The sequence below is a fragment of the Chamaea fasciata genome, unplaced genomic scaffold, assembly GCF_029207755.1.
Source record: "Chamaea fasciata isolate MVZ Bird 193981 ecotype frontalis unplaced genomic scaffold, bChaFas1.0.hap1 SCAF_10, whole genome shotgun sequence".
Classification (NCBI taxonomy): Eukaryota; Metazoa; Chordata; class Aves; order Passeriformes; family Sylviidae; genus Chamaea; species Chamaea fasciata.
Window position 1 is genome coordinate 20,836,516 of NW_027094095.1, and position 24,134 is coordinate 20,860,649.

General features: G+C 39.8%; 2 protein-coding genes across 15 annotated transcripts in view; one reads left to right on the forward strand and one right to left on the reverse strand.

Annotated features, from left to right (window-relative positions):
* FUBP1 (far upstream element binding protein 1) overlaps window positions 1–10,685 on the forward strand; it is a 33,727-nt gene extending 23,042 nt beyond the window's left edge. Inside the window, exon 21 of one of the 4 annotated variants that reach the window (XM_066192603.1) lies at window positions 9,692–10,685. In XM_066192603.1, the coding sequence (XP_066048700.1) occupies window positions 9,692–9,709 (18 nt within the window). In that variant the 3' untranslated portion in view covers window positions 9,710–10,685. The remainder of the gene's footprint in view (window positions 1–9,691) is intronic. The other 3 variants (XM_066192605.1, XM_066192601.1, XM_066192604.1) reach the window with 3 other exon arrangements.
* On the reverse strand, window positions 661–23,830 carry NEXN (nexilin F-actin binding protein). Of its 11 annotated transcripts, none has more exons than XM_066192595.1 (14): window positions 23,745–23,830; window positions 16,496–16,577; window positions 15,216–15,407; window positions 14,992–15,073; window positions 14,757–14,905; window positions 13,381–13,422; window positions 12,066–12,260; window positions 11,813–11,986; window positions 8,986–9,171; window positions 4,849–5,049; window positions 3,313–3,534; window positions 2,174–2,359; window positions 1,247–1,604; window positions 661–1,143 (listed from the first exon to the last, which is right to left on the reverse strand). In XM_066192595.1, the coding sequence occupies exons 2-14, from the start codon at window positions 16,520–16,522 to the stop codon at window positions 1,130–1,132; spliced, it is 2,028 nt and encodes a 675-aa protein (XP_066048692.1). In that variant the 5' UTR covers window positions 16,523–16,577; window positions 23,745–23,830; the 3' UTR covers window positions 661–1,129. The 11 variants fall into 11 exon arrangements, with proteins under 11 accessions (XP_066048692.1, XP_066048693.1, XP_066048686.1 ...); XM_066192596.1 differs by having other exon boundaries at window positions 16,496–16,573; window positions 23,745–23,763; XM_066192589.1 differs by lacking the exon at window positions 23,745–23,830 and adding an exon at window positions 23,200–23,311 and having other exon boundaries at window positions 16,496–16,573.
* Window positions 23,831–24,134: the final 304 nt, after the last annotated feature.

Consider the following 24,134-nt stretch of genomic DNA (forward strand, 5'->3'; position numbering starts at 1 on the left):
TGAACATCACCCACAAAAAATGAAGTAAAATGTTGATGTGGTTATTAGGATAAATACTAATTCAAAACACCAATGCAGCTCATTACCAAAGAGTGGCTTGCAGCAGGTAACTGTACAAAGGAAGCAGATTCAGCCACAGGAAAATTCTTTTTTGAAATGACTGCATAAATTTGATTTCCTGCAGCTTACCTCGCCTTTATGTCAAGGCCTGTACATGAGTACTTTAAAATGTGACTTTTTTTTGTAAAGTTACTCCTCTAGAAGCTTAATCCCAGTGGTTCATTCAGATGGGCGTTAGATGTCAGGAGGTCTTAGAGAAAAATAGTACAGTAGCCTTAAGAAAACAATGTTTAGAGATGTGGCAATAAATTTACTGCATTAAGATTGAGAAAGTAGGCACTTAATGAAAATATTCTTCTTAAGGCTTGTTTTTTACCAGCTTTAAATATGAGCCAGTCATAATGTCACCACTTACTTCTGTCATTTAATCAGTGAAAAAATTTGCAAGTTTTACAAGCAAGTGTGGGTACTTGGAAGACTACTACTAACCTAAAGGAGATTATTTTTATTTGAGATTATCAGCTGCATCATTTGATCAGAGCAGAACATTTTCAAGGCAAGCCCATTTAAAAACAGAAGTTGTGCTCCTTGAAACAATGCTGAGCAGTTACATAATCTTTTATTCTTTAAAAATAGTACATTTGGGTTTTTGAAAATCATCAATAAGTACCTTTTTTGCCAGTTCAGTGCCCGTGGGATAAAGTAGTACAGCTTAAATATTCAGTGCTCATGCAAGATACACCAACAGATTTACACTACTACACAAGTTACCAGATCATGTATTCAGCTTTATTTTGTTACACAAGAGTTGGTCTTCAAATGCTGGAGCACTATGATAATTCCACTTTTTCCTTTAGTTGATCTTTCATACATTGATTTTTTTTATTCTTAGCCTTTGATACTAGTTTTTGCATTGAGTAGGGAACTTCTCACAATTTGAAGGGTATTTTCTTATCTGATGCAGGAATGACTAATGCACATCCTTGCTTTCTTTAGTTGGCCCCATCAGAGAAAGAGATGATGCAGTAAGAAAGTTGAGGGGAAGAAAGATTCCGGCTAAAGTAGAGCATTAGTAGTCATCAGCTAGAAAACAGACAAAAGGGTTAAGAGACAGGAAGTTAGAATTTCATGACAGGAGAGATGCAGGAAGATTGAGATTTAGGCAAATGAAAATGCTAGCTCTTACTTTCGATGGTGAGAATACAGGTGCTAGCAGCTGAGCCTCTGTTGTTGACTGCTTTACACATGTATTCCCCTTCATCTTCTGGGAAGGTTTCTGGCAAGTAAAGGCAGTAGGTTTCTCCTCTTTCAATATATTGATAGTCCTCAGAGTCCTGCAACATTTCCCCTTCAAACCACCATGTAACTTCAGGTTTTGGTTCTCCAGTAATTTTAACTGTAAATCTCACTGGCTCGCCATCAACAACTGATGTGTTTTTCAGTGACTTCTTGAACCAGGGAGCTCCAGATCGAGCTTGATCCTCATCTTCACAAGTAGAACCATTAATAATGCTTCCCTCTTCTTCTTCTTCCTCTTCCCTTTTCTGTATTAAAATAAGTTGATTTGAAACATTCAAAGTGGCAATAGCACTATGACTGCTAGTGATACATGCTTGATTACAAGTTACCATGTTTCTGAAATTGCACATCTGTCCTCAGTACATAACAATGCACCCAATCTAGATATGCCACAGGCAGTAAAATGTATTTTAATGAGGCTGGAATGTTGGTGTAAAATACAGGCATAAATGTCAATTCCATTTTCGGAGTATTCACAGGATGTCATGAACCATCTCATACTCTTTTTGCAAGTGTTGGGGCCAGGTTGGATGAAGCTTTAAGCAGCCTGATGTAATGGGAGGTGTCCCTGCCTACATCAGGGGAATCAGAACTAGGTGGATCTTTAAGGTCCCTTCAACCTCAAACCATTCTTGGATTCCATGGAGAGTATGTGCAAACACCAAAAGCAATTTTATATTATTGCAGCAATTCCTAGTACCTGCTAGAAGTAGTGAAACATTCCTTTTGTATCTGGTGGTGTTGCCTACAGTGGTAATTAGAAACAAAGTTAAATTACACCTATGACTGGAGAATATTATTTTGCAATTTATACCTTCTGTAATGCTGCATCAATTTCTTTTTGTTCAAACTGCATACGTAGTAATTTCTGTTCCTCAATCCTCCTCTGCTCCTCTTCTTCTCTGGCTCTTGCCATTTGCTCAAAACGAGCCTTCATGTTTACTTTGTGAGTAAATGGAGCCTCAGATTTCTTGGCTGGTCTCACATCTACGTCTTCATCCTTGAAAAATAATAATTAAAAATAGGGCTTAATGATTATTTATTGCCTTAGATGTATAGTAAGTGAGCAGGATAGTAAAACTAGTTTTGTGTTCCCAGAGGGCTTTTTTTGGAGGTTTGTTTGAGTGTAGGGTAAGTCTTGTAATAGTTCATCCCAGGGATAGGACAAGATATATGCAACAGTAATTTTAAAAATGATAGGTAAAAAATATTCCTAAAGTTTTATTTACATAGAAGTTGAGCACTTCTTGGCAATTGTAAATCCTCAGTGACTGGAGTTTTATGCCATGATGTTAGTGTGGGTTCAACACCTAAAAAGGTTGACCTTATGAAAACAATGAGTGTCAATCATTAAATTAAAAGCTCGCAAATAGGACAGGCTTTGACCTTATACTGAAGTGAGAAGAACCAGAATGAGGCTCAGATTAGGCTTAGTACTGTTAAAATTTTACCTTTCATCACTAAAGTTCACACTGAGCTTGTATAGAGAAGTAGGCACCCTCTCGTGCTCTACCCCGAGGAGTGAGTATACTGACAGAGACTTGATCTTCAAATGATATTGTTTGGATTTGGTAATTGAATTTTTTTATTCAATTCATGTAGTGGAGAATGAATTAAAGTGTTCAGAAGGAGAGGCATTCAAGTGATGATTGCTAGATAATTCTCAGGTATGGATGTCTTAAGCCCTCATACTGGCAGGTTTCAGGTTAAAATGCTGAATTGTAGGGCTTTGAGCAGAAAAGCAGAACTCTGCTTGACCAAATCACTGATAATAAACTCGTGCTCTTTCTTTGAGGGTGTGTTATCCTTAAGTGTCCAAAGGAGGGAATAGGAAAGAAGGGAAAACATAATTTTGGAAACAGCAAAATTCAATGAAAGCAGCAGCATTGTCTACTCCTGGATCATTTGTGTGGTGGTGAAGTAGATCATTAACATACACAGAATGCAACTTACCTCTTGAAATTTTTCAGCTTCCCTTTCTCTTATTTCTTCATCCATTGCTCTTCTCTTTGCTCGCTCTTCTTCAATCTTCTTCTGTATTTCTTCTTGAGATAATTGTCCTATTTTTTCAAACTTGCTTTTTAAGTTCTTTGCCTGAATAGAACCGCTTCTTTTTAGCTTTATCAATTCTTCATACTCTTTGCTTAACTCAAAAGTTTCAGACTCTTCTTCCAGCTGTTCAGAAATTACAGAATGTGTAAGATGGAAAATGTCCTCATCATTTTTACTACCCATTCTCCCTCCAGATGGTATAATTCAATCCATTACAGTTTTGTTAGTTATTTGAAATCCATAGAGACCTTTCCCCTGTAATTTTTTCCCTTGCTATCTCATGAAGAATGCATTTGTATCATATCTCAACTAGATACAGATTTTAAAATACCTTACTTGAATATGCCATTTGTTCAAGGGTTGCTATCAATAAACTGCCCTTCATGGACTCAGGAAACTAGACACAGACTATTATAAAAAACTTATTTATCCAGAGTCCAAAATTCACCTCTTACTTGCAATATGATATGAAGTAATCCTCTAAAATACAGCTGTTTTGTTAAAAAAAAAAAAAATACTGCCTTTTATTTTTTCTTTTTCAATTCAGTAAAAAGTAAATGATATTTCAGGATGTCATGACTGGAAAAAAAAAAGGCGGTTGTGGATCCTGTAGTCAAACCACATCTGAAGCTGTAATTACTGGTATTTTTCTCCCTCCTTTTATGACTTCTGGCTGATGGTAAAGATGTACATGCATTTTAGCTGGATGTCCCTGTCTCTCCCTGCTTCCCCAGGATTAGTTGAGAACATCACAAGCTAGAGCCTTTATTGCTTGCTTGAGCTTTGCAACACAAATAATAAAATAATAAATTAATGTCATTCTCTAACATTCAAAAGGGAATAGTAAAGAATTGCCACCCACAGCCAAACTGAAGTGTGAAATTCGTTAATGTGATGTTTTAAACATTGGGATGTAAAGCAGATTTTGTGTGTGATTTTTAAAATCAACTGTGACAGTCTTCAAACCCTTGATACACCAACTAGAAGTTGAGCCCACTGTATTTTTTCTCATTAGGTAGAACAGTATTTCTCTGAGGAAAAGAATTTTGCCTTTTCCTACTTCTGTTTTTGTATTGTCTTCTGGGAACTAGATGTTTCTGTTCTCCCAATATCATAAACACTATCTAATCATTTCAGTAATAGTCCAGAATTTTCAGAAATTACTGCAGAACCAAATTACAATTTTGTAACTGTAATTCTAAGGTGGCAAGGGATAAACACATTTTCCTGGTAGATGAGTGATAAAAATGTCACTATATACAGTTTTTTAAAAATAGGGTTTTCTATTTTTCTTTCACATAATGTTGAATGTATTAACTTACAATTTCTTTCAAAGGAATTTTTCTTTCCAGTCTTAAACTTTGAGATTTTAGTAATGAAGTGATAATATTTTATTTTTATTCAGAGCATGCTTAGCATATAATTTGATGTACAAACCTGTCCCATTTCTTGTCTCAGCTGTTGAAATTCTTGCCGTTCCATTTCCAACTTTTGCCTGCGCTCTTCTTCTGTGCGCCTCTTTTCTTCTTCCATTTTTAGTCTCAGCAACTCCTCAAAATTAATTTCCAGTTTACCAGGTACGAGAGATTCTTGAGAAAAGGTTTTAAACATTTCTGGTGATTCATCATCCAGCACCTGCTGGAAATTGAGAGCATTAATTATATCTGTGATGAAATCACAGCATTGTTCAGATGCATCTGGTACATAAAGATGAGCAACTACTTTGTCACATCTGCCCCAGCACAGAAAGGTGCACTGTGCCAGTGTGGGTATTCCTCTAATGGTGTGGGAGGGGAGTGATCTGGGGATTTGTATTTGACTTTATTACAGCACTCAATTTTTATAATGAAGATTAGGTAGTTTTCTAAAATGCAATATTTTCCCTCTGTGGGGGAGGATGCCCTCTAAATGCACCTTTAGGACCTGAAGCAGTTCATTCTTGTTTACTTCAGACAAAGTGTTTGTGTTTAAATGTCATTGCTCTTAATGGTGAAGTACATTTAACTGTAATCTTTTTCTTAAGCAATCTGAATTATGTTCTCAAGCAGCATTAGTATTCCCAGTACGGATAACTGAACAGAACATTCAGATGAAGCTCTTCTTTGTGCACAAGTTGTTTATGCTAAATTGTGTGGCCAGTTTATTCGTTTATACACCCACCAGCAAGTTCCTCCTTTCCCTGTCCTTGTCTGGCTTCAGAGCAGGTTTAGGCTTGGTTGGCATTAGGAGCAGCTGGACTATCTTTTAGAATAATTTGTGAGATAGTAGGGCCTAGGAAAGGCAGTTTTCATTACTTCCAAAGCAGGAAGTGCAAGAACTAATATTCTATGAGACTGAATGTGTTGAAGTACTGAAATACGAAGCTGAACACTACAAAAGCAGCCAGTAGTGACAGTGAGTTATGCAGGAATTTTAATGTAAGTTTGCCACAAAACTTACATGAATGTACGTTTGTGCATGTAACCATATAAACTTACTAACAGAGATTGTCTCAACAGGAATGTTCTGTAGGTAAAGGTGAGGTGAGGTCAGGCACTGATCAGGTACTGACCTGGGGCGTGATGTGGCTTTCGGCACTGTGTAATCAGCACAGCTCTGAAAAGCCGCCTGGCAAACATGGGAGAGCTCAATGTGCTCTAAGTTGTAGGCATTCCCAACAGCAGTAATCAGTCGAAGGGTAGAAATAAATAAAGGAGCAACTTTAAGAGACAGAAAATAGACATTTCTATCTATAAGAGCCTTTGGCAATACTTCTATTTATTGCTGCTCACTGCTGTTGTAACCCACACCTTGCTCCGCTGCGGGTGTCGTCTTGGTTCATACCACCCTCTTGACCTACTTTGCCCATATCTTTATTTGCCACAACTCTTTCAGTAGCTTTTTAGCCCAATCCCACTCAAATTCTGCTATTCACTACAGATTTTATTCCGATTTTTCCTCTAAGCTTACAATTAGATTTCAGCACCACCATTTCTTCCATTCTTCGTTTTGTGTTATAGGAGCATATTTGATGAAATTGTGTTACAGAGAAGTGAAGTCAAAAACCAAAGCTGTGAACTGTTACCTATAGTGAAAACGATGCCCCACAGTTTTTAGAGGCTACCCATAACTAAATTAGCAAAGAAACATGAATGTCTCTTGCTGATGATGCATTAGTTCATAAGCTCATTGCTTCAAGATACCCAACCTAAGAGGCCACGAGAAGCATCAGTTCAGAATTTGCCCACTAGAGTTCCAAAGCTGTGCATGTGAACAAGCACTGGCAGCTGTCTCTGTATTTCTGACTTAGTAAGTCATGAAAAGACAGCCACCTTCTCCCTGGTTAAAAACCCCCAAGATTTAGCTGAGTTGTGTGATGTACCAAACCCCTGTGTTTAGTTGAGTAAATATTTTAGCCATATTTTGTGAAATTAGGCCATACTTCCTTTTCTGCAAAGTGGAAATGGTTGGCAGTGAGAAACATTCCTGTAACAATCGTGGATTGCAGCACTATCAACTAATATTCAGGGGGCAAACAGGGAAAGATGTTTTTTATTTGGGCTAAGACAGTTTGTTTTTGCAATCTTTACTAGAAAAAGATTGAGGGGGGTGAAAGATAACTGCTCCAGTGTGAAAGTGCTCACACACTGAAATTTGAAATAGAGAGATCCAAAAGGAGGTGGCATTTGTTTTCCAGATGCAATACTACCACGTTTCTCTATGCGTATGCTTCCCAAACAGAATGAATGAACATTAAAAAGTTCCTGGAGTAACAGTTAAATGTTCATTTTCACTGCCTTTGAAAGAGAGGACTATTATATTTTTAAACATTTTAGTACAAATCTTCATTGCTGCTACATTTTGTAGCCATGGGAAATAAGGAAAGCAAAGGGTTATATTTTGTTACAAGTAGTAGAAAATGTAGTATTCGTATTCAGGATGCTACTTAACAGAAAACTTTCAAGTACATAAATGCTGAAGATATATTTCAGTAATTTTTTATAATTACAGACCACTTTCACTGTGTGCAGGTAGAGCAGTCACAGGCTCTGTGCTGCATCTGATGGATTAAACGCTGTTTGTCAGTGAGATATTTCTTGCCTGGACACTTGAGTTTAGGTTCTTGGTTCACTGAGGCCAAAAACAGTTTCTCAAGAAAGCAGGAAAAAACAGAATCAGCAGGTACTTTCTGTGCTTCCTTTAGTTCTCTACTGCCTTTTCTGAAAAACTGTTGTGGCAGAAGTCTCCAGTAGCATTTTTTGTTGGTTTGAGGGTATTTTTAAGTGGCTTTAGGTTCTATTTCCTTCCCTTGAAGATACAGACACTATTTTTCAGTACAGTATCAAGTATAAATTCACATTGTAGCTTCTCTAGGTAGTCTTTCAGCACAGGTCTGGACTTTGGCCCAATTTCCAGGCAGAGGGAGCCCTGCCAGCAGTCTCAGTACTCAAAGTAAGTTCTCATTTCTCTCCCAAGCATTGCTTTGAGTGATTAGAAAAATGTTATTGGGCACGCGGTTGGTCTTTCCCCGTCCAGCCACAGAAGATGCTACCAGATGTCTGGGTTATTTCACAGTTCTTTAACAGTTCTAGACTGGCAGGGCCTGCCCTCCCTTTTGACAAAAACACTACTTCATTCTAGTTTGTATTTGTGTAATTTTGTACTGCATTTCCTGATATCCACCTATAAGTAACTGGCTTATACCGAAAAGCCTGCTGTATCTTGAAGTGGTTGGAATAAGTATGAAGACCACAGTTAAAAGCTCTGTGGCTGCTTTTTTTCTTTTTTTTTTTCTTTTTTTAAGTATATATATATATATACACACACACATATATGTAAGTAATAGTTGCCAACTGCTGAAATCGGGCATTTTTCTGTGCTTTCAGAGTGTGTATGTCAGTCCTAAGCCCCTGAAAATTTGTCTCCAGTATAATCCTAACTCAAATTTTAGAAGCCCTTGCATATGACAGAGGATCTGTAGAGATATCTTCAAGAGAAGATAGTAATACTAAATGTTCTCCTGGTAAATTCCACAAGTGATTTTCTTGTTTTTCTCTGAACAAGCACTGAAAACATCAAGTAGTTGAGTTCAGCCTTCTAATTTTTCCTCCCTAAAAAACTGGAAGATTCATACTTGCAGTGAGCATTTTTCTACTATGCCATTAATTGTGCTTTAGTAATACGAGATGATTGCGGACACCCTGTAAAGGTAGGGGAATAAACTTGGAGCTGTGGAAGAAATTGCTCTTCCCAAAAAAGCCCAAACCAACAAACCCTTCTTGGGTGGAAATATTTTGCTACCCAAGTATGTTGCATCTAGTGTAATAATACCGACTGGATACAATACCTGGTTTTGACTAAATTTTCTGAAGTCCTCTGTGGGCTGGCTGTGAGGAGGGATTGTTCTCTGATGATTCTCGGTAAATGAACTTGACTAGTTTACCCCATTACCTTCTAATAAATGGTAAGGTGAACTAACTAATGAAGGAGTTGAAGCCTGTATTCCTAACTTCATTTAAAGGTTTTTCCCAGAGTTTGTTTCCACATTGAGATTTAGGTAAAACTTAAATTCTGTGCTAAACAAAAATACCATACCATGTTCTTCCTCGCTTCAGCAAATGCTCTTTTCTCCTCTTCTATGCGTCGTCGTGCATCCTCTTCTGCTTTCCTCTTTTCCTCTTCTCTCCTCTGTCTTTCTATCTCCTCAAAACTGAGTCTGAGTTTACCAGGGCGGAATTCTTTAACAGCATTTTCAGATTCTTCATCGCCACCTTGATTTATCTTCAGAGAATAAGGAGAGGAAAACATAGAAAGCACTTACGTGAACAAAAAAATATTCCTTATAGTAAATAAATACTATTTCTAAATTCTGTTCTTTTATAAGTACTGTTTTCTCCTTGGGAGAAAAAATGCATCAAGAGTTAGGTTCCTGTGAGAAACATTTTAATCTTTGTTTTAGCCAGGGGAGCGAGAAAAGAAATTTTCAGTATCCTACACATAGCTTTTATAAATAACTGTTGAGTGTGTAATTCAAAGAACAATGTGTTATCAGGAAGAGGCTGAACAGTTAAGTACATACTTCATGGTCTCATTGTTGGATCATTTACTGTAAATCACTCTCTATTCTCTTCATTTACATCATTTTCAGAGATGTTTATACCATCAAGTCTTTTTGTTTGTATAGAAATGGCATTCATCAGTGCACCAGTTAAAGAAATGCTGTACAGTCTTAGAGCAAAACTGAATCAATTAGCTTTTTGCTGTTATTCCAGACTGAGATGTTTGTTTCTTTTCTTTTTAGACGTTTAATCATCACTGAAGAAAAGGAATTGAGATACTCTGATCTCTTCACTATAGCTTCTCTCCAGTGAACACTTACCTGCTAAGGGAATCCTGTGGTTTGCAAACTACAATCAAGAGCCCCTTTCAGAGGACATCCCAGAATACTTTATCTGTTAATGGAGGAAGTGGACTAGGAGCTGTCAGAGTACTGATAATCCAGATCTCTATACTGTGAGCAGCCCTGGGACTGGTATGTGGGGTAGCCCATTAAGGGAATTTAAAAAATGTTTTATTTGAAATTTGTGAGGGGAAAAAAAATTAAAGAACTGAAGGAAATTAACTGCTGAATTCTTAAGAAAAATGTGTACTTCAGATTTTGACAACCACTGGTCAGCAGGTACAGCTTTGTGTTAGAAAGTTTCTTTTGATGTGGAGAATTCCTAAATTATTTCATATTACTTGATAAATAAATGCATAAGCATAAGGAAGAGAGATGTGAACTAATCTTCAGTTAGAACATCTAAGTGACTTCATGAAGTTCACTCTCCTTCAGTTTCTTCACTCTTCTTCATTAGAATATCTTGCCCAACTCCAAACAAAAAAGAAAAATGTGCATTATTGACATAATGGCAAGGTCATTGGTGTGAAACAACAGTGATTTATTGGAGGTGGAGATGAAGAAGTAAACTAGGTAGCTGCCTAAACCTAGAACTCTCTCAATATGGACCAGTTGGGAATTTCTGTGTTTCAGCTTTCTAGAAGTTCTGTGTTGTTGGTTGTGTTTAAGTTTGTTTCTGTAGAATGTAAATGTCTTGAATGTTTATGAAATATAATCAAAGTAGTGATTTAGAGCTGTTTTTCCAAGACTGTTCATGCGTAATTATACTCTGTTAAAGTTAGCAAATTCCTATAAATAATATTTTTCAAGTTTTTTTTGCAAGATTAAAATCTCATTTCTTGTTAATCTTGTTTGTATGTGAATTTTGTTTATGAATTAAGAAAATAATAATGATCATGGCTGTACAGGGGGAAAGTATTCAAATACAGAACTTTAAAAATGCTATTGGAAATGGAGTATGGGAAAATAAGAAAATGCAGAACTAAATTATCTGGTTTTCTTAGGTTAATACTAAGTGTATGATTCCTTCAGCATGATCAAAGAGCAAACTCTAGTGAGGTCTCCTTATAGCTGATCTAACTATAACTTAGTAACTCTGACTTATGATGAAGAACACATAAGGAGGCAGTTTTCCAAGTTATATAAAACAGGATCTGTGAGCTGCATTTCTGACAATTTGGGAGACTTAATCCGGTAATTTATAGTATGTTGTTGTTTATGTCAGTACATACTAAAGTGCTGATCTGCCTTTTTTTTTTTTCATAAGAGAGTTTTAATTGATGTGTATTTCTATCACATTTACAAATAAATATCGGGATAAGAAATAGCATTCTGTTACTACAGAATGTTTCCATCAAAAACTGGTTACTGAACCATCTGCAGCACTACTTCAGAAGAAAACAGCCAGCCACTCATCTTCTTCAAGGCTTACAGCTTAAGGTCCTACAAAGTGTAGATAGAAAATATACTAAGTTGCTGGCAAAATCAAAAGACCTGTATTTCTTTTGGTTTGCTAAAAGAAAGTCTAAAGCATTATGCCAGTGCGGTTACTGAGTTAGAGCAAAGGTCAAAAATGCCTTTCAAAAACTCATTTCCAGACTCTTTTAACAGCTTGAACTAAAGGAATAAGAAAGAAGAAGAATCACATTCAGGAAAGAATGTAAAAGCAACGTGCAGATCGTGTACCAGCATGAACCAAACATGTATGATGCTGTTTTACACTACATTGACAACACAGACTCTGAGATTCAGAAGGCTGAAAATGACTCTTCTATTTTTGGGATGTGTCTCCCTTTTATAGTATTTTACACAGACTAATTTGATTGGTGAAACAAAGGCAAACCTCTTCAATCACATTGGTCAGACCAGAGGGACATCAAGAAGTCCCTCCTAGAGAAAGGAATGAATAACATAGTTACAGTTACAAAAACATTTCTCCTGTTTACAGAAAATTCCTTGGGAAAAGCATTTCAGAAAACCAAAACACCTCAGGCATGGAACCAGGGCTACACATGTACTTACCATTCTCTGCCTGGCCTCCTCAAAGGCGCGTTTCTCCTCCTCCAAACGCTGCCGTGCTTCTTCCTCTGCCTGCCGCCTTTGGTTCTCCTGCCTTTGTCTTTCCAGCTCTTCAAATGTGACTTTCAGCTTACCAGGAGACAGAGGCTCTTGAGGTTCACTGTCTTCATTCTCACCCTGTGTAAGAAAAATGAAACAGTTGTATCTTAAGCCAATAAATACCTATTATATAGGTATTTTTGGATGACTGGCTTACCTTGACAAAGGAAAGGCACTTGGGTTCCTTAAGGAATTGGTTTTGTTCCTCATATTTTAGCTTCATTTCTTCATCCTGTGTCTGTCTTTCTTCTGCTCTCTCCTTTCCTGTGTTCTCAGAGATTGTTTTCATCTTCCCAGGTGTCCTGGTGCTTTTTACAGGCACTACTGTAACTAGCAGTGAATCATCCCCTTCCTGTCCAAAAAGATATTTATTATATGCTCATGAAACTTGACTTCTAGATAGACTCATTTCTTAAAGAACCTGCTGTTTTGACCTGTGTGCACCAAAGCTTCCAAAATATTTACTTGTATTGGATATTACTCACAAGAATAAATCAACCTGCCTATGGCAGTCACTAGTTTTCTTCAAATATCTGAAGAGTATCAAGACTGAATTATATTTTAAATGTAATGGCTGGCAAACTCCTTTATTTCTTTATAGATTTTCATTAACTGTTAGCCATAAAAACTCAAGGTTGGGGAAAGAACAGCTGTAATTTTGAATACAAAGCAATTGTAATCACACTCTACTTCCAGTTTTACGTTTATTATGTAAATGATAATGAACTGCAGCTGGAATAAGCCAATAGCTCGACACAGAAAGATGTAATTTGTAATTTCTAATATGTAATTTGTCAGGTACAGTAATTGTGTTTTGTAGGATGGTGCTGCTTCAACTCTATTTTTACAATCTACTTGCCAAAATATAATTTACCCATATCCCCCGCCCCATTGAATAAGTTAAAATTGATGAATTTGCGGGTTTAGTTTTTTCTTTCCAAAACTGTAGTAGGAGTGTGATTTTCTTCTGTTAGTGCAAGACAATTGGACCTTTGGGCTAGGCTTTTTGAAATAAAACATTTATTTGCATGACTTAAAATCAAAACTCATATGGTATATTAGTAAAAAAAAAAAAGTTAACTGAGTGAGGTGTTCAAACATCTGTATATTGTCAGAATCCCCCTTTAATTTCAAGTTTAAGGCAAAGAGCTTTTAAGATAATTCTTTGCAAAGCCAGAGGACTTAAAAGAATCATTCCCAATAGATGTAACATAATTCTAGTGGCTTTGAATATTTACATTTTAGATGTTTTTAACTAACCACAAAGTATTCATAGGCTCTGTTTCAGACTTCAATATATTGATTTCAAATACAGGGATAGTTCCATATATGTTAAAAATTCGTTAGCTCCTTGGTTGAACTTCAATTAGGTATTGGTGTGCTGTTTTCTAAGTTTTCCCAACCCAAATTACAATAATAAAACAAAGTGAATAAAAATGTAGGTGAACATGTCTTTAAAAAAATCTGATTACCTCAGCTGCTGATTCAGTTCCCGTATTGTTAAAGTCATCAATCTATTAAATGAGAATTTCATATGATTACATTAATTTGGCTCTTTGCCTTAGAGTTGCAAACATAAAACTGGAAATTCTTTTTGTATCAGTGATATGTATGTAGCACATAAAGTCACCGAGATGGTAATGACTGAAGATCTGTTGGAATACTTCAGATAGGTCAGCTTGTCAAGGAAGAGGCAACAAGACATAAAACATCCACACAGAGTCTGCTAAAGCATTCTCAACACAGTGCTGAACCAAGAACAGTACTTGAGATGTCTGTTCTTCATTTAAACATTCCAGAATTGTGTAAAAAAAGTTTAAAAAAAAATCTAAAGCAAAGTCATTGATTATTTCTGGTTCAAGTGACATTGTCTTCCCCTCAGCTCCTGTAAAAAGCTTAATGCTGTGCTTGCTTCCTGTGATGTGCCTATGTTACGCCCTAAAATTAACATACTTTTTAAAATTCTCCTTTTATGTACTTCGGTCTTGCAGGATATATTAAATATACGCTAGATACAATGCCAATTAAAAATACAGTTCTAACAATGTTAGAAGTTCTATTAAAAAAGACAGTCCAAAAACTGACTTCTCCTACGGCACTACGTTTCATGTCTTACAACAAATTCAAACCTAAATTAAGCACTACTATCATCTGGTTAAATAGAAATTTGCATATGTTTTTAGTCTATCATTTAAATGTTTAATCTCACTGCAGTATTTGCAGCACTGAAGAAAATTTGCAAAAGGAATTAAGTTTGATATCCCTTCACAAAATTCTACAAGACAGAACTTACTTCACTGGCATCAACAAAAGCTGGAGTCTGCTCATATATATGCAATGATGATTCTCAAAATAGCAAAGGAATAAAACACGACCTGACTCTTTGTGATTTATTATTTTTACTGCTTTAGTATTGTCTCATTTTTGCTTGCCACTGGTGTTTTCTTACTACTTCTTGCTTGCCTTAGTTAATTACCAACTTACAGGCAAAGGCTGTCTGAAGTAAGAGTTGATAAAATACAAGAAAAATTGTTAAATTAGTAAAGTAAACTCGTATGCATATGACACCAAAATTTGTGCATATGACACCAAAATTTGTGCCTGGCTCCTGCCAGATTTATGCCTGCCCAGTTTCATCTGCAACTCTAGAGCTTACAAGAAAATTGTTACTATAAAGAAATGAAGACTCTCTGAACATTGTATCTCACTTCCGCCCCACTGAGCATCTCCCATGTAAATCTCTACTATGAGAAATCTATAAAGATCAAATCTTTCTGCTCAATACAAAACATTCTTCATGTTTATTGTTGACAATGACATCCTGACTGTTGTGATCAGATTAACGTACCTCCTGTGCCTTTTTTGCCAATTCTCTTTGTATTTTTCTTTTTTCAATCATATCTTGTTCAATTCTGCGCTTTCTTTCTTCTTCCGTTCTTTTTCTTTCTTCTTCCTGCCTTTGCTTCTCCATCTCTGCAAACTTGCCTTTAACAGTTCCTGTGGACATGAAATGCACAGCTCAGCAGTTCCATCTAGCACTTACCCAGTGAATTCTGTAGCCTTTAAAGTCGGGCCTCTCTTACCTATGAGCTTTGGAACATAACCCTTTTCTATTTTAGATACTTTGGTGTCATCGTCTTCATCAGATCCAAGCAGTTCTTTCATCTAGTTGATGAAACACAGAGAGTAAACTGTCTTTATAACTTAAATGAAATTCCCAGTATTATCGTCTTAAAATAATGTGAATAGATTTTCAGATATAATATTAAATATTAATATAATACAAAATATTAGCAAAGAAAACAACCTCCTGCTTTCTCCTGTTCCATTCTCTCTCTCTAACATACTGTTCTTTTCTTCTTTGCTTTTCATCTCTAGATCTCCTTTGATTTCTTTCTTCCCTTGCTTTCTGCATAGCTTCAAACTTATCCTTTACATCACCCTTGTGAAGCTTGGGCACATAGGACTTTTGGACGGGTTTAGATGAAGAAAGCAGAATCTTGGTGAAGATATAGAAGAAATGAAGATAAGAAAAAGAAAGGTGAAATAGATAGACAGAAATATTCTGATAGATTGTGTTAGAAAGAATGTAAGAACATAAAGCAGAAGTGCAATTGAGATTATGAACTTTGTGCCACGAGCCATCATCAGTTAAGCATCACTATTTGTTCATAAATGGTCATAAGTATTAAAATACCCAAAACAACATTCAGCATTATATTAAACTATTAAATTAGATACAGATTTATATTTTTGCTTTCAATCTTAAGCAGTCACCAAAGAGACTCTCTGCCCCTAATATTTAAAAGAGATATAAAGACATAGCTGCATAATACAATACAGTATGTATGGGAGTTTTTCTGCAACACTTCAACCGCCATCTATAGTTTTTAAATAAACAGTAGTATTTCTTAATTTAAAACTTCCAATACTTAATATGCTTCTTTTTTTAATATCTAGAGGGAACCAGGGGTCCAGTGATTTTATGTTACCAAGTGCAAAGATGGCTGGACTATCAGGGCTCTGATACTGATACAGCACATGGACACTTCTTTGCCAATGATTACTCTGTGGGTGTCCAAACACCAAAGGTTCCCACTTTCGGTACTGTGGAGTTTTTCTTTTTCCAGTGAGGACAACAGAAGTGTTCTCAATAAAGTAATACTGAGAAAACTGGCTAAAAACATGCCATGTTTCACATTTTTCCTTCTTGTCCAGAAGTTTTTGTTCCTGCTACTCAGTAAGTCTATGCAGAAGAAATACTTGAAGTAGCCTAGTACATTTTAGAATTTACATTTTAGAATCATTTAGATATAAATGTTGTCCAGAATTTCACCACCAACATTTAAACTTCTTCCTATTTTGTTGCATTTATTTTGCCCTCCTACATGTTTTTCTAATAAGAACATAATTCACAGATTCCATCAAATCTTAAGCTACTTAACAAGTCCCTTTTCATTGTCTAAAACTAATGGCAATACCAGCAGACTTCCAGTATAAATATTACAAATATTCGTAATTATTACTTTTGCAAGCATCTGTTGTAAATTATTACATTGCCTTGATTACTTTAAAGTTGGTACATACCTCGGTTTTCTGTGCAATGTCATTCATGCTGACTGTATTGTGCTCTGCACCTGGTATGTTTAAGATGGCTTTCAGTTTCTACCTGAAAGAAACAGTTGTAGTTACATTCCTTTCTTTTCCTTTTAAATGATGCTTTAACCATCTTCCTGTAAATAAGTTTGCATAGGCTGAAATTGATGTATCACAATTTCACTTGGTCCTCTGGGGCTTTTGAAGACATGAATAGGTTCTAAGTATGCCACAGTAATTAAAAGAACAAGCTTATGATTCACTATTCATGCTCATAACTTCTCTATATAGTCCTAGATACTGGGTTCTAATTTCCATTTAAAAAAAAAAAAAAGAAAAAAAAAAAAAAAAAAAAAAAAAAAAAAAAAAACAAAAAAAAACCAAACAGCTTGGAGCCAAGCTCCGGCTGTTTGTTGCCAAAGTGCTGTTCAGTGCTGTGTCCCGGTGCCCGTGGCAGCACAAGGAGCGTCTCTGCCGGAGCCTCCCCGAGCCGCTGCTTTGCCTTCCTGCGGCTGCGGGGGCGGGATGGGCCGGGGGAGCCCCTGCGTGTCACATCCCCGGCCCTTCACCCTGCACATGAGGACAGGGTGATGCTGCCCCTTCCCCTAGGGCTGTTCTCCAGGGAAAAGTGGTGCTGGAAATGATGAAATGAGATAGGTAAGCCACATGCAGATAAAGCATTTATGTGATTTAGTTGAGTTCTGGAAATTGTGTGACATTTTTTAGAAGAACATTGTTAGAAATTTTAAAGTACACTGTATTTACTAGGAAATTAACAGAAAGGCACTTTCTTTTCTTTTCCTTTTTTTTTCTTTTTTTTCTTTTCTTTTAAGCTTCAGGTCTATCAGAGCTTGTGGGAGGAAGGAAATAATGATGTGACTCCAGTGCTACTGCTGTCTGTATTGTATCGATCCTCTGAGTCCCAGGAAAGCCTAAAAACTCAGTGTGCCAAACATGGTGCAAATAAGGGACTCAAAAAACTTTAAGCAAAAATGCTGGAAAAGCAGCTTGCCAGTAGAAGGGAATTCTCACTTGTGGTTTAGAGGAGCTGAAACCAGGGATTTTCATTATATGGAAAGTTAAGCTCTTATTTTTCCAATCCTCTAATTGTTAATTGCAAACTGATTATAAACACAGAAATATTTATGTAGTTTTAAAAATAATTAAGAGTTGTTTTCATGTAAATTCCTCAAAATACACCAACATCACCAGTGCTCACCAGCACTGCTGTAACTATACAGATGGAATGGGATTCTCAGAGATCTTGGGATGTTTTTCCCAATGAAAGCAGTCACAACATATGAAACAAGCATTTAGCTACCAACACTTGCCCTGATTTACAAATTCTAAACTCTTCAAATTTGGCTTCAATAGAGATGTTCTAGAGAGCAATTTGGTGTTCCCTTTCAACAGTTTAATATGGAAAGTCACACCACCCCCACCCCACTCCTTCATTTGTAGACCGATAGGAATCCAAGGCATTTCAGTTTCTCACTTGTGAACACATGAACATATAGTCACTAAGTGGCAGTTCCTATTGAGATTGTTTCAGGTCAGCCATAGCAGGTTAGAATTGTGTGGAGTCTAGAAAGGCAGGTAATTGCATTCTGTAGCCTCAGGGTCCCTGTAGCCTTTGGCATCCATTTGTACACTGTGCAGGATTTGCACGTCTCTGTAAGCTTTAGCTGTCTTCTATGCATGTCAGTAAAAACCCCACTGTGATCAGTATAACCTTAAAACTGCTTCAAATCTTTAAACTTCCTTATTTCTATGAGCAGGTCTTAGAGAAAGTTCTCTGTTCTCTTCTTTGGCTACTCTGCTCTTTTAATGGCTCCTTCCCCTCTTGGGGCTGGCAGCCTTTAGCCTTGTACTTACAGCAGCTGACTCAAAGGTTTACTGCAGGAGCCCATCAGAAAACAAAGGAATGTCATGAATTGGTGCAATCCTTGCGCTGAAGGAACCTGGGGCACAGAGACCTTTTACCCTTGGCATGGGGCTGGAGCAGAGGAGACTCAAAGATAATCTGTCACAAGAAATTCCATTTCCCCTCAACACCTCAAGGTAAGGTTACCACTAATCTTGACCACAGCAATGGACCCCATGATGGGCTTCATCTTAAAGTCATTTGAAAACTGTTCCAAAGTCTGGTTTATTATGTGCTATTAAATGTAAGAAGATGATGATGTTCACGAGTCAAGACTTTGTCTTGAACCTTTCTGATAGCTCCAATTACCTGACCCTCTTGACAGTGGGATAACAAATCTGAAATTTTCCTTAGAAGTGCAAATGTTGGAAGAAATTTTCTTTGTTAATTCCTGCTATCTGAACTTCCAAAATAGTGCCACTCCAACAGGTTGTGGGCCTTCAAGATGGCAGATATGTTTCTGCCATTTGGAATGCTGCCATATCTGCTATTACTTTAGGCTACTTTCCAGTTCATTGGCATCACTAATATGTTTGAAGGTTAGCCAGCTGGCTCGAAGGCATTTTGCCTCTGCAAGTCATCCTACCTCCACCTCTGATGCTAAAAGATATTGATATAAAGCACCAGCACATTGCTAAACGTGATACCACCCATGTTTGCACTTCCATCCCTCTCCATGGCCATCAAAACTTGAGCAGGACCAGCAGCTGGACCCTGCGTCGGGCACCCCTCAGGGCAGATGAGTAATTTCCAGCAGAGACAATCAAAATATTTAAGGAAAAAAGAAGCGCTCCTTCAGTTTTGGGTCGGGTCTGTGAGGCAGTGCCCACAACTTCAGGAACAACCACCATGGACTGAAGCTCCTTTGTGTCTGCCTCACCATCAGGAGAGGTCAATGAATTGGTGCTGAGAAACCCAAGTGGCTGCATCAGGAGTCCTGACACCCTCAAGTCATGGAAGAACAGTGCCTTCCTCATCTGCCAGTAGCCTTGCAGAAGTATCTGCAGTAATAGACTTTCCAACCCAAGAAACCTTGACCTACTAATTCCCTTTTGAGATGAACTAGTTATATTGAATTGCGCATTTATATGTATGCATTCTTGTTTGGTATTTCCCCACAGTTCATCTAATAAAAGCAAGTTTTATCGTTTGAGGCAACACGAGCCTGCCTGTTTAGTTGCTTACTTCAGAAACTATTTCTCCTATTACAAGGCTGTCCAATCCTAATATTCAGTCTCTTCTTTTATTCCCCAAGATCAACATACCTCAGCAGAAGCTGTAAGAGCTTCTCATTGAAGCTTCCCACTCGAAAAAAAAAATCCCAGATGATAATTCTGAACATAACCATGATCAAGAAACGAGTTCAGCTTGTTACCCTTTGCTGACCCAGTCTCATCACTCCAGCATTCACCTGAAAATAGTACGATTTTTTTCTTTCCACATTTTATCTTTCCTACAGTTAAATGACATATCTTTGCTAAAGTTACTTTGCTAAAGTTACTCTGGTAAAGTTACTCTGGTGTTCGGAGTTTTATACTGCGGGATCCCTGTGAAAGGTCCACTCCTCAAGAAAATTTTAACCTGCATCCAGTGATCAATGTCCTACCTCTGCAATTGCAAGAAAGAGAAAATGCCATTTAACTTGACTGGCTGTAATGTAGAGAGGGATCTCTGTGTTCAAGTGGAAATTTACTACAAAGCCAATAATGCATAGGAAACCAGGCAACAGATTAGAAATGTTCTGTAAAAAAATAAATTACTGTTTTCAAACATCTTACTCATTTACTGTAAATGAACAAGCAATCACCTCTGATATGCCTTCATCTGTTATGGTCATAGCACTTTTTCAACTTTACATGCAGCCTCCCTAAAATCTTATTTTGAGCAAAAAAAAAGTTAAAAAAGAAAAAACCATTAAGGGGACACAGAAAGTTTGATGGTTCACAAGTCTCAAAATCCATCTCCTTTAATTAATTTCCATTCCTGAAAGCAGGTCACAGTCCTCGATTGATAAAAAAAAGGTTGTGCAGCTTTAACGAGGTTAAAAAATAAAAAACCTTCCCATAAATAATAAGAGTCACTTTCTTTAAAAGAATTCTTGTTCTTCAGGGGCATGATAACATCCTCACGAGCATTTCCCTGAGCTGAACACCACTCTTTACAACAGGAACATGAAGTCAGGACTTTAAAAAAAGGTCCAGTTCCTCGGTGATTTCTCCTTTCAGGAGGCCCCCTGCTCTCCTAGTGGGTACTGGGAGTTATAAATAAGCCCTTCATGGCACGGTCTAAGTTACGTTTGCCATCTGTCTCCTCTTTGTGATCTACTTGCAGGGAAGACTCCATTATATAAGAAAACCAAACTGTGAGAGTTGGAAACTCACTGCTTGCAGCCAAAGCACCAAGCAGAGGCAAACACAGCCTGCAGCGTTGAAATATTTAACAAAACATTAAACAGAACTGGACAGAGGAGAGGAAACGGTCATCATTGATGTCCTCCCCATAACTGGTCTGGAATGACACTACCAGTTGTTGTACCAAATTACAGATACTGAAGTAGATACTAAAATTATCATACATTGATATCCTGAGCTGGCATCAACCATCAGCTCCACTGAAGCCAGTGAGTTATGACAATTAATACCAGCTGTCTAAACTTCACATTCTGTATAAATACAAAATGCAAGACTACCTCCACTCACTTCTATTTCCTTCATTAAGCCTTTATAATTAAAGACCAGAATACTTACGAACAAGAGACCCAGACAGTTTTACATACACAATCTTTTCCTCAATCTTTGAATTTATCACACTTCAACACTGATTGAGAGTCTTATTTTGTTGTAGAATACTCCTTGCAGATAGGGTTATTTATAGAAACATATGTATTATAAAGGATGCCTATGTTTTACACAGCTATAAACACTCCAAATGCAACAGTGCCATTCAGCCCAACAATTAAAAAAAAAAAGTAATCACCCTTCTGTGTTGATTCCTTACTCTCTCCTACTATTATGGGGTACACAGACTCCAGAGCAAACATAGTGGGGGTTCAGAGACTGCTCTGGCAATGGGGAAGTCCTGCTGGGATCTTCTGGCCCATGACTTCATGTTCCATGGTATCTGCTGATCCTAATGCAAGTGGTAGTAAATTGTGAACCGAGGTCCCCAAGAGAAATATCCCCAGGATATTTTGCCCCACGCCAGAGTTCCTCCAGTCCCCGCTGTGTCACGGCGGCTGAAGATGAGCCATGAGCTCTGTTGACTTCTCCGACAGGACTTCAGAGACCAAGGCAATGCAAAAACTGGCCACGAGGCGCTATTGCAACTTGGATCTTCCCCGCTGACAGGACACACAGCTTTTCTTCCTCTTCGTTGAAATGCTCTTGGCCAACTCAGATTGAAGCTGGGGTGGTTACCCACAGTGGTCATGGCCTGAGCTCTGCCTCTGCCGCAGAGTTCTCCAGGGCTTCTTGGAGACTCGCTGCTGCTTCCCCTTGAGCAGCCCTACCCTGCTGGTGGTGCTGATGCCTGTAAAAGCTGGATCATGTGTGCCACCTCCACCTGAGCAGCTACAGCTGCCTTCGGTGCATAGCAAGAGTCACCTCCATTGCCTCCTGCACTGCTCTCCCAATGCCGTGAGCTCTCCCTGAAGCCTCCCCACAGCCAGCGTGACCACGGCACTGAGCCTCCTTAAAGGAGTTTCAAAGCTGGATCACAACATAAAGGCTTGCCTGACTTCTTTCACTGAGAAAACGGCTCATCTAAAACATTCCAAATGCAGTCAGAGAAAGCATTCCTTACTAATGTCTTAAACCGTCTAATGCCTTAAGCCCAGCTCCTGCATTTCACCAGACTGTGCTTTCTACATAGACCTGTCACGTTCTCATACTTCTGCATGCTCCTTAATTGACACACTTGGCCCTCCTATAAGACTAACTAGAATTCATCATTTCGTTTCATTGGACAATTTTCTAGGAGATCTAATGTCTCTTAAGACCTGAGATCTAAGATTAAGAGTACTATGTTTTCTACCATACCATTAATCATTTGCTGATTAATTCTTGAAATTCTAGCATTCTTCATTAAACATGCTTTTTTCCATATCAGTTGGCTTAAAAGGCGCCCTTATTTGCCTAAAACAATAACTAATTTGCAAGCTGTCACAGAAACCAAATATTTCCTTCCAAGCCACTCTGTTTTACAGCCATCACTTCAGAGTGCAGCAGGACCAATGGACGGCGCATTCAGTACGCGCTCGCTGCTGAAAACCGCAGCAACAAAACTGAACTCCGCGTGTAGAGACACGCGGGCTCCGAAAATCGGGGATTTACAACTAACTTCTATAAACCTCGCACCACCCACCGGGGGTCCCCGACGGCAGGGCGGGACGGCCCTCCCGGGCTCGGCGTCCCCCGGGCCGCCTCAGCGGGGCCGGGCGGGCAGAGCCCCGCGCACGGCGGCGACTTCGGTTAAACCGGCGGGCCCCGCGCCCCGAGGGCCCCGCTCGGCGCTGCCGGCGCCGCTCCCGCCGCCTGCGGGCTGTGCTCGGCCCGGCCGCCGGCGGAGCGGAGCGGGGCGGCTCCGGGCGGCGAGAGGAGACGGCGCTCCCGCCGCGGGTCCGGGCGAGGGGCGCCGCGGGCAGCGGGCCGGGCAGGCAGCCCCAGCCCCAGCCCTGCCGCACGCCGGGGCAGCGGGGCCGGCTGCGGGGATGGGAGCGGGGCGGAGGGGGGCCGAGCCGCCCCGTACCCCGCGGCGGCGGAGCCGCTCTTACCTGTGCGCTGCCCGCGCTGCGGCTCGGGGCGCTCCGGCGGCGGGCGGGCTGCGCTGCCGAGCGCCCCTTGGCTGCGGCCGCCGCTCCGCCGCTGCAACTTTCCATAAAAGTCGCGACGCGCGCCCGACGCCCGCATTCCAGGCGAGCCCCGCGCCGCAGCAGCTGGCCCGGCCCGGCCCGGCTCGTCCCCGGCCCTGCGGCTCGGCGCGCCGTGCCCGGCCCCTCGCCGGCCGAGCGGGGGGCGCAGCCAGCCGGCCCCCCTCCCCACGGGCAGCAGCCCGGCCAACAGGCTAATTTTGGGCTGGAAGCAGCACCGAGTTATAAATAACCGGGGCGGCGAGGCCGCCGCTCGGCTGCGCGTCCCTGGCCGCGCCGGCCCTGCCGCAGGGCAGCGGGCGAGCGGCGGGCGGGGGCTCGGCGGGCCGGGGGGACGCACCGGGACCCACCGCCCGCAGCCTCCGCCGCCGCCCGCCTTCGCCCTGCCCGCGCTGGCCCCGAGCACCGCGGCTTGCCCCGGCCCGGCAGCCCCGGCCAGCCACACTCACCGCCGCAGCCCCGGAGCGCCGCTCGCCCCCGGCCCCGCACGCAGGGAGCGCTCCGCTGCGCTGGCTCTGCCGGCCCGCCGGGTTTTATACCTACGGCGGTCCGGGCCCGGGTCGGTTAATGGCACATGGAGAGCGATCAACTAATAATAGTAATGTGACAGTTCGCTGATGGAGCGGGGAGGAATCTCTCTACTGCCAGACTGCGAGAGGCAGAGCGCGGCGGCTCAAAAGCAGCAGCGCCTGTCGCTGGGAACTTTACAAAGCAGAGGCAGAAACGTGATTTTATTACATCTGAATACATTCCTTTTCCTGCTTAAAGATGACTTTTTTCCTACATGTTCAGTTGCAAGGTTTCCAGAGCAGAACTTTCTTCTTCCTATCTCTCTCGTA

Excerpts from the sequence above, each read along its gene's own strand:
- NEXN (XM_066192589.1), bottom strand. The coding sequence starts at position 23,304 with ATGGAAAGTTGCAGCGGCGGAGCGGCGGCCGCAGCCAAGGGGCGCTCG. Across the intron at positions 5,050-8,985 it reads CTGAAGCGAGGAAGAACATG|CAGGTGCTGGATGATGAATC; the intron begins GTATGGTATTTT and ends CTCAATTTCCAG. Across the intron at positions 1,605-2,173 it reads TTGATGCAGCATTACAGAAG|AAAAGGGAAGAGGAAGAAGA; the intron begins GTATAAATTGCA and ends ATTTTAATACAG.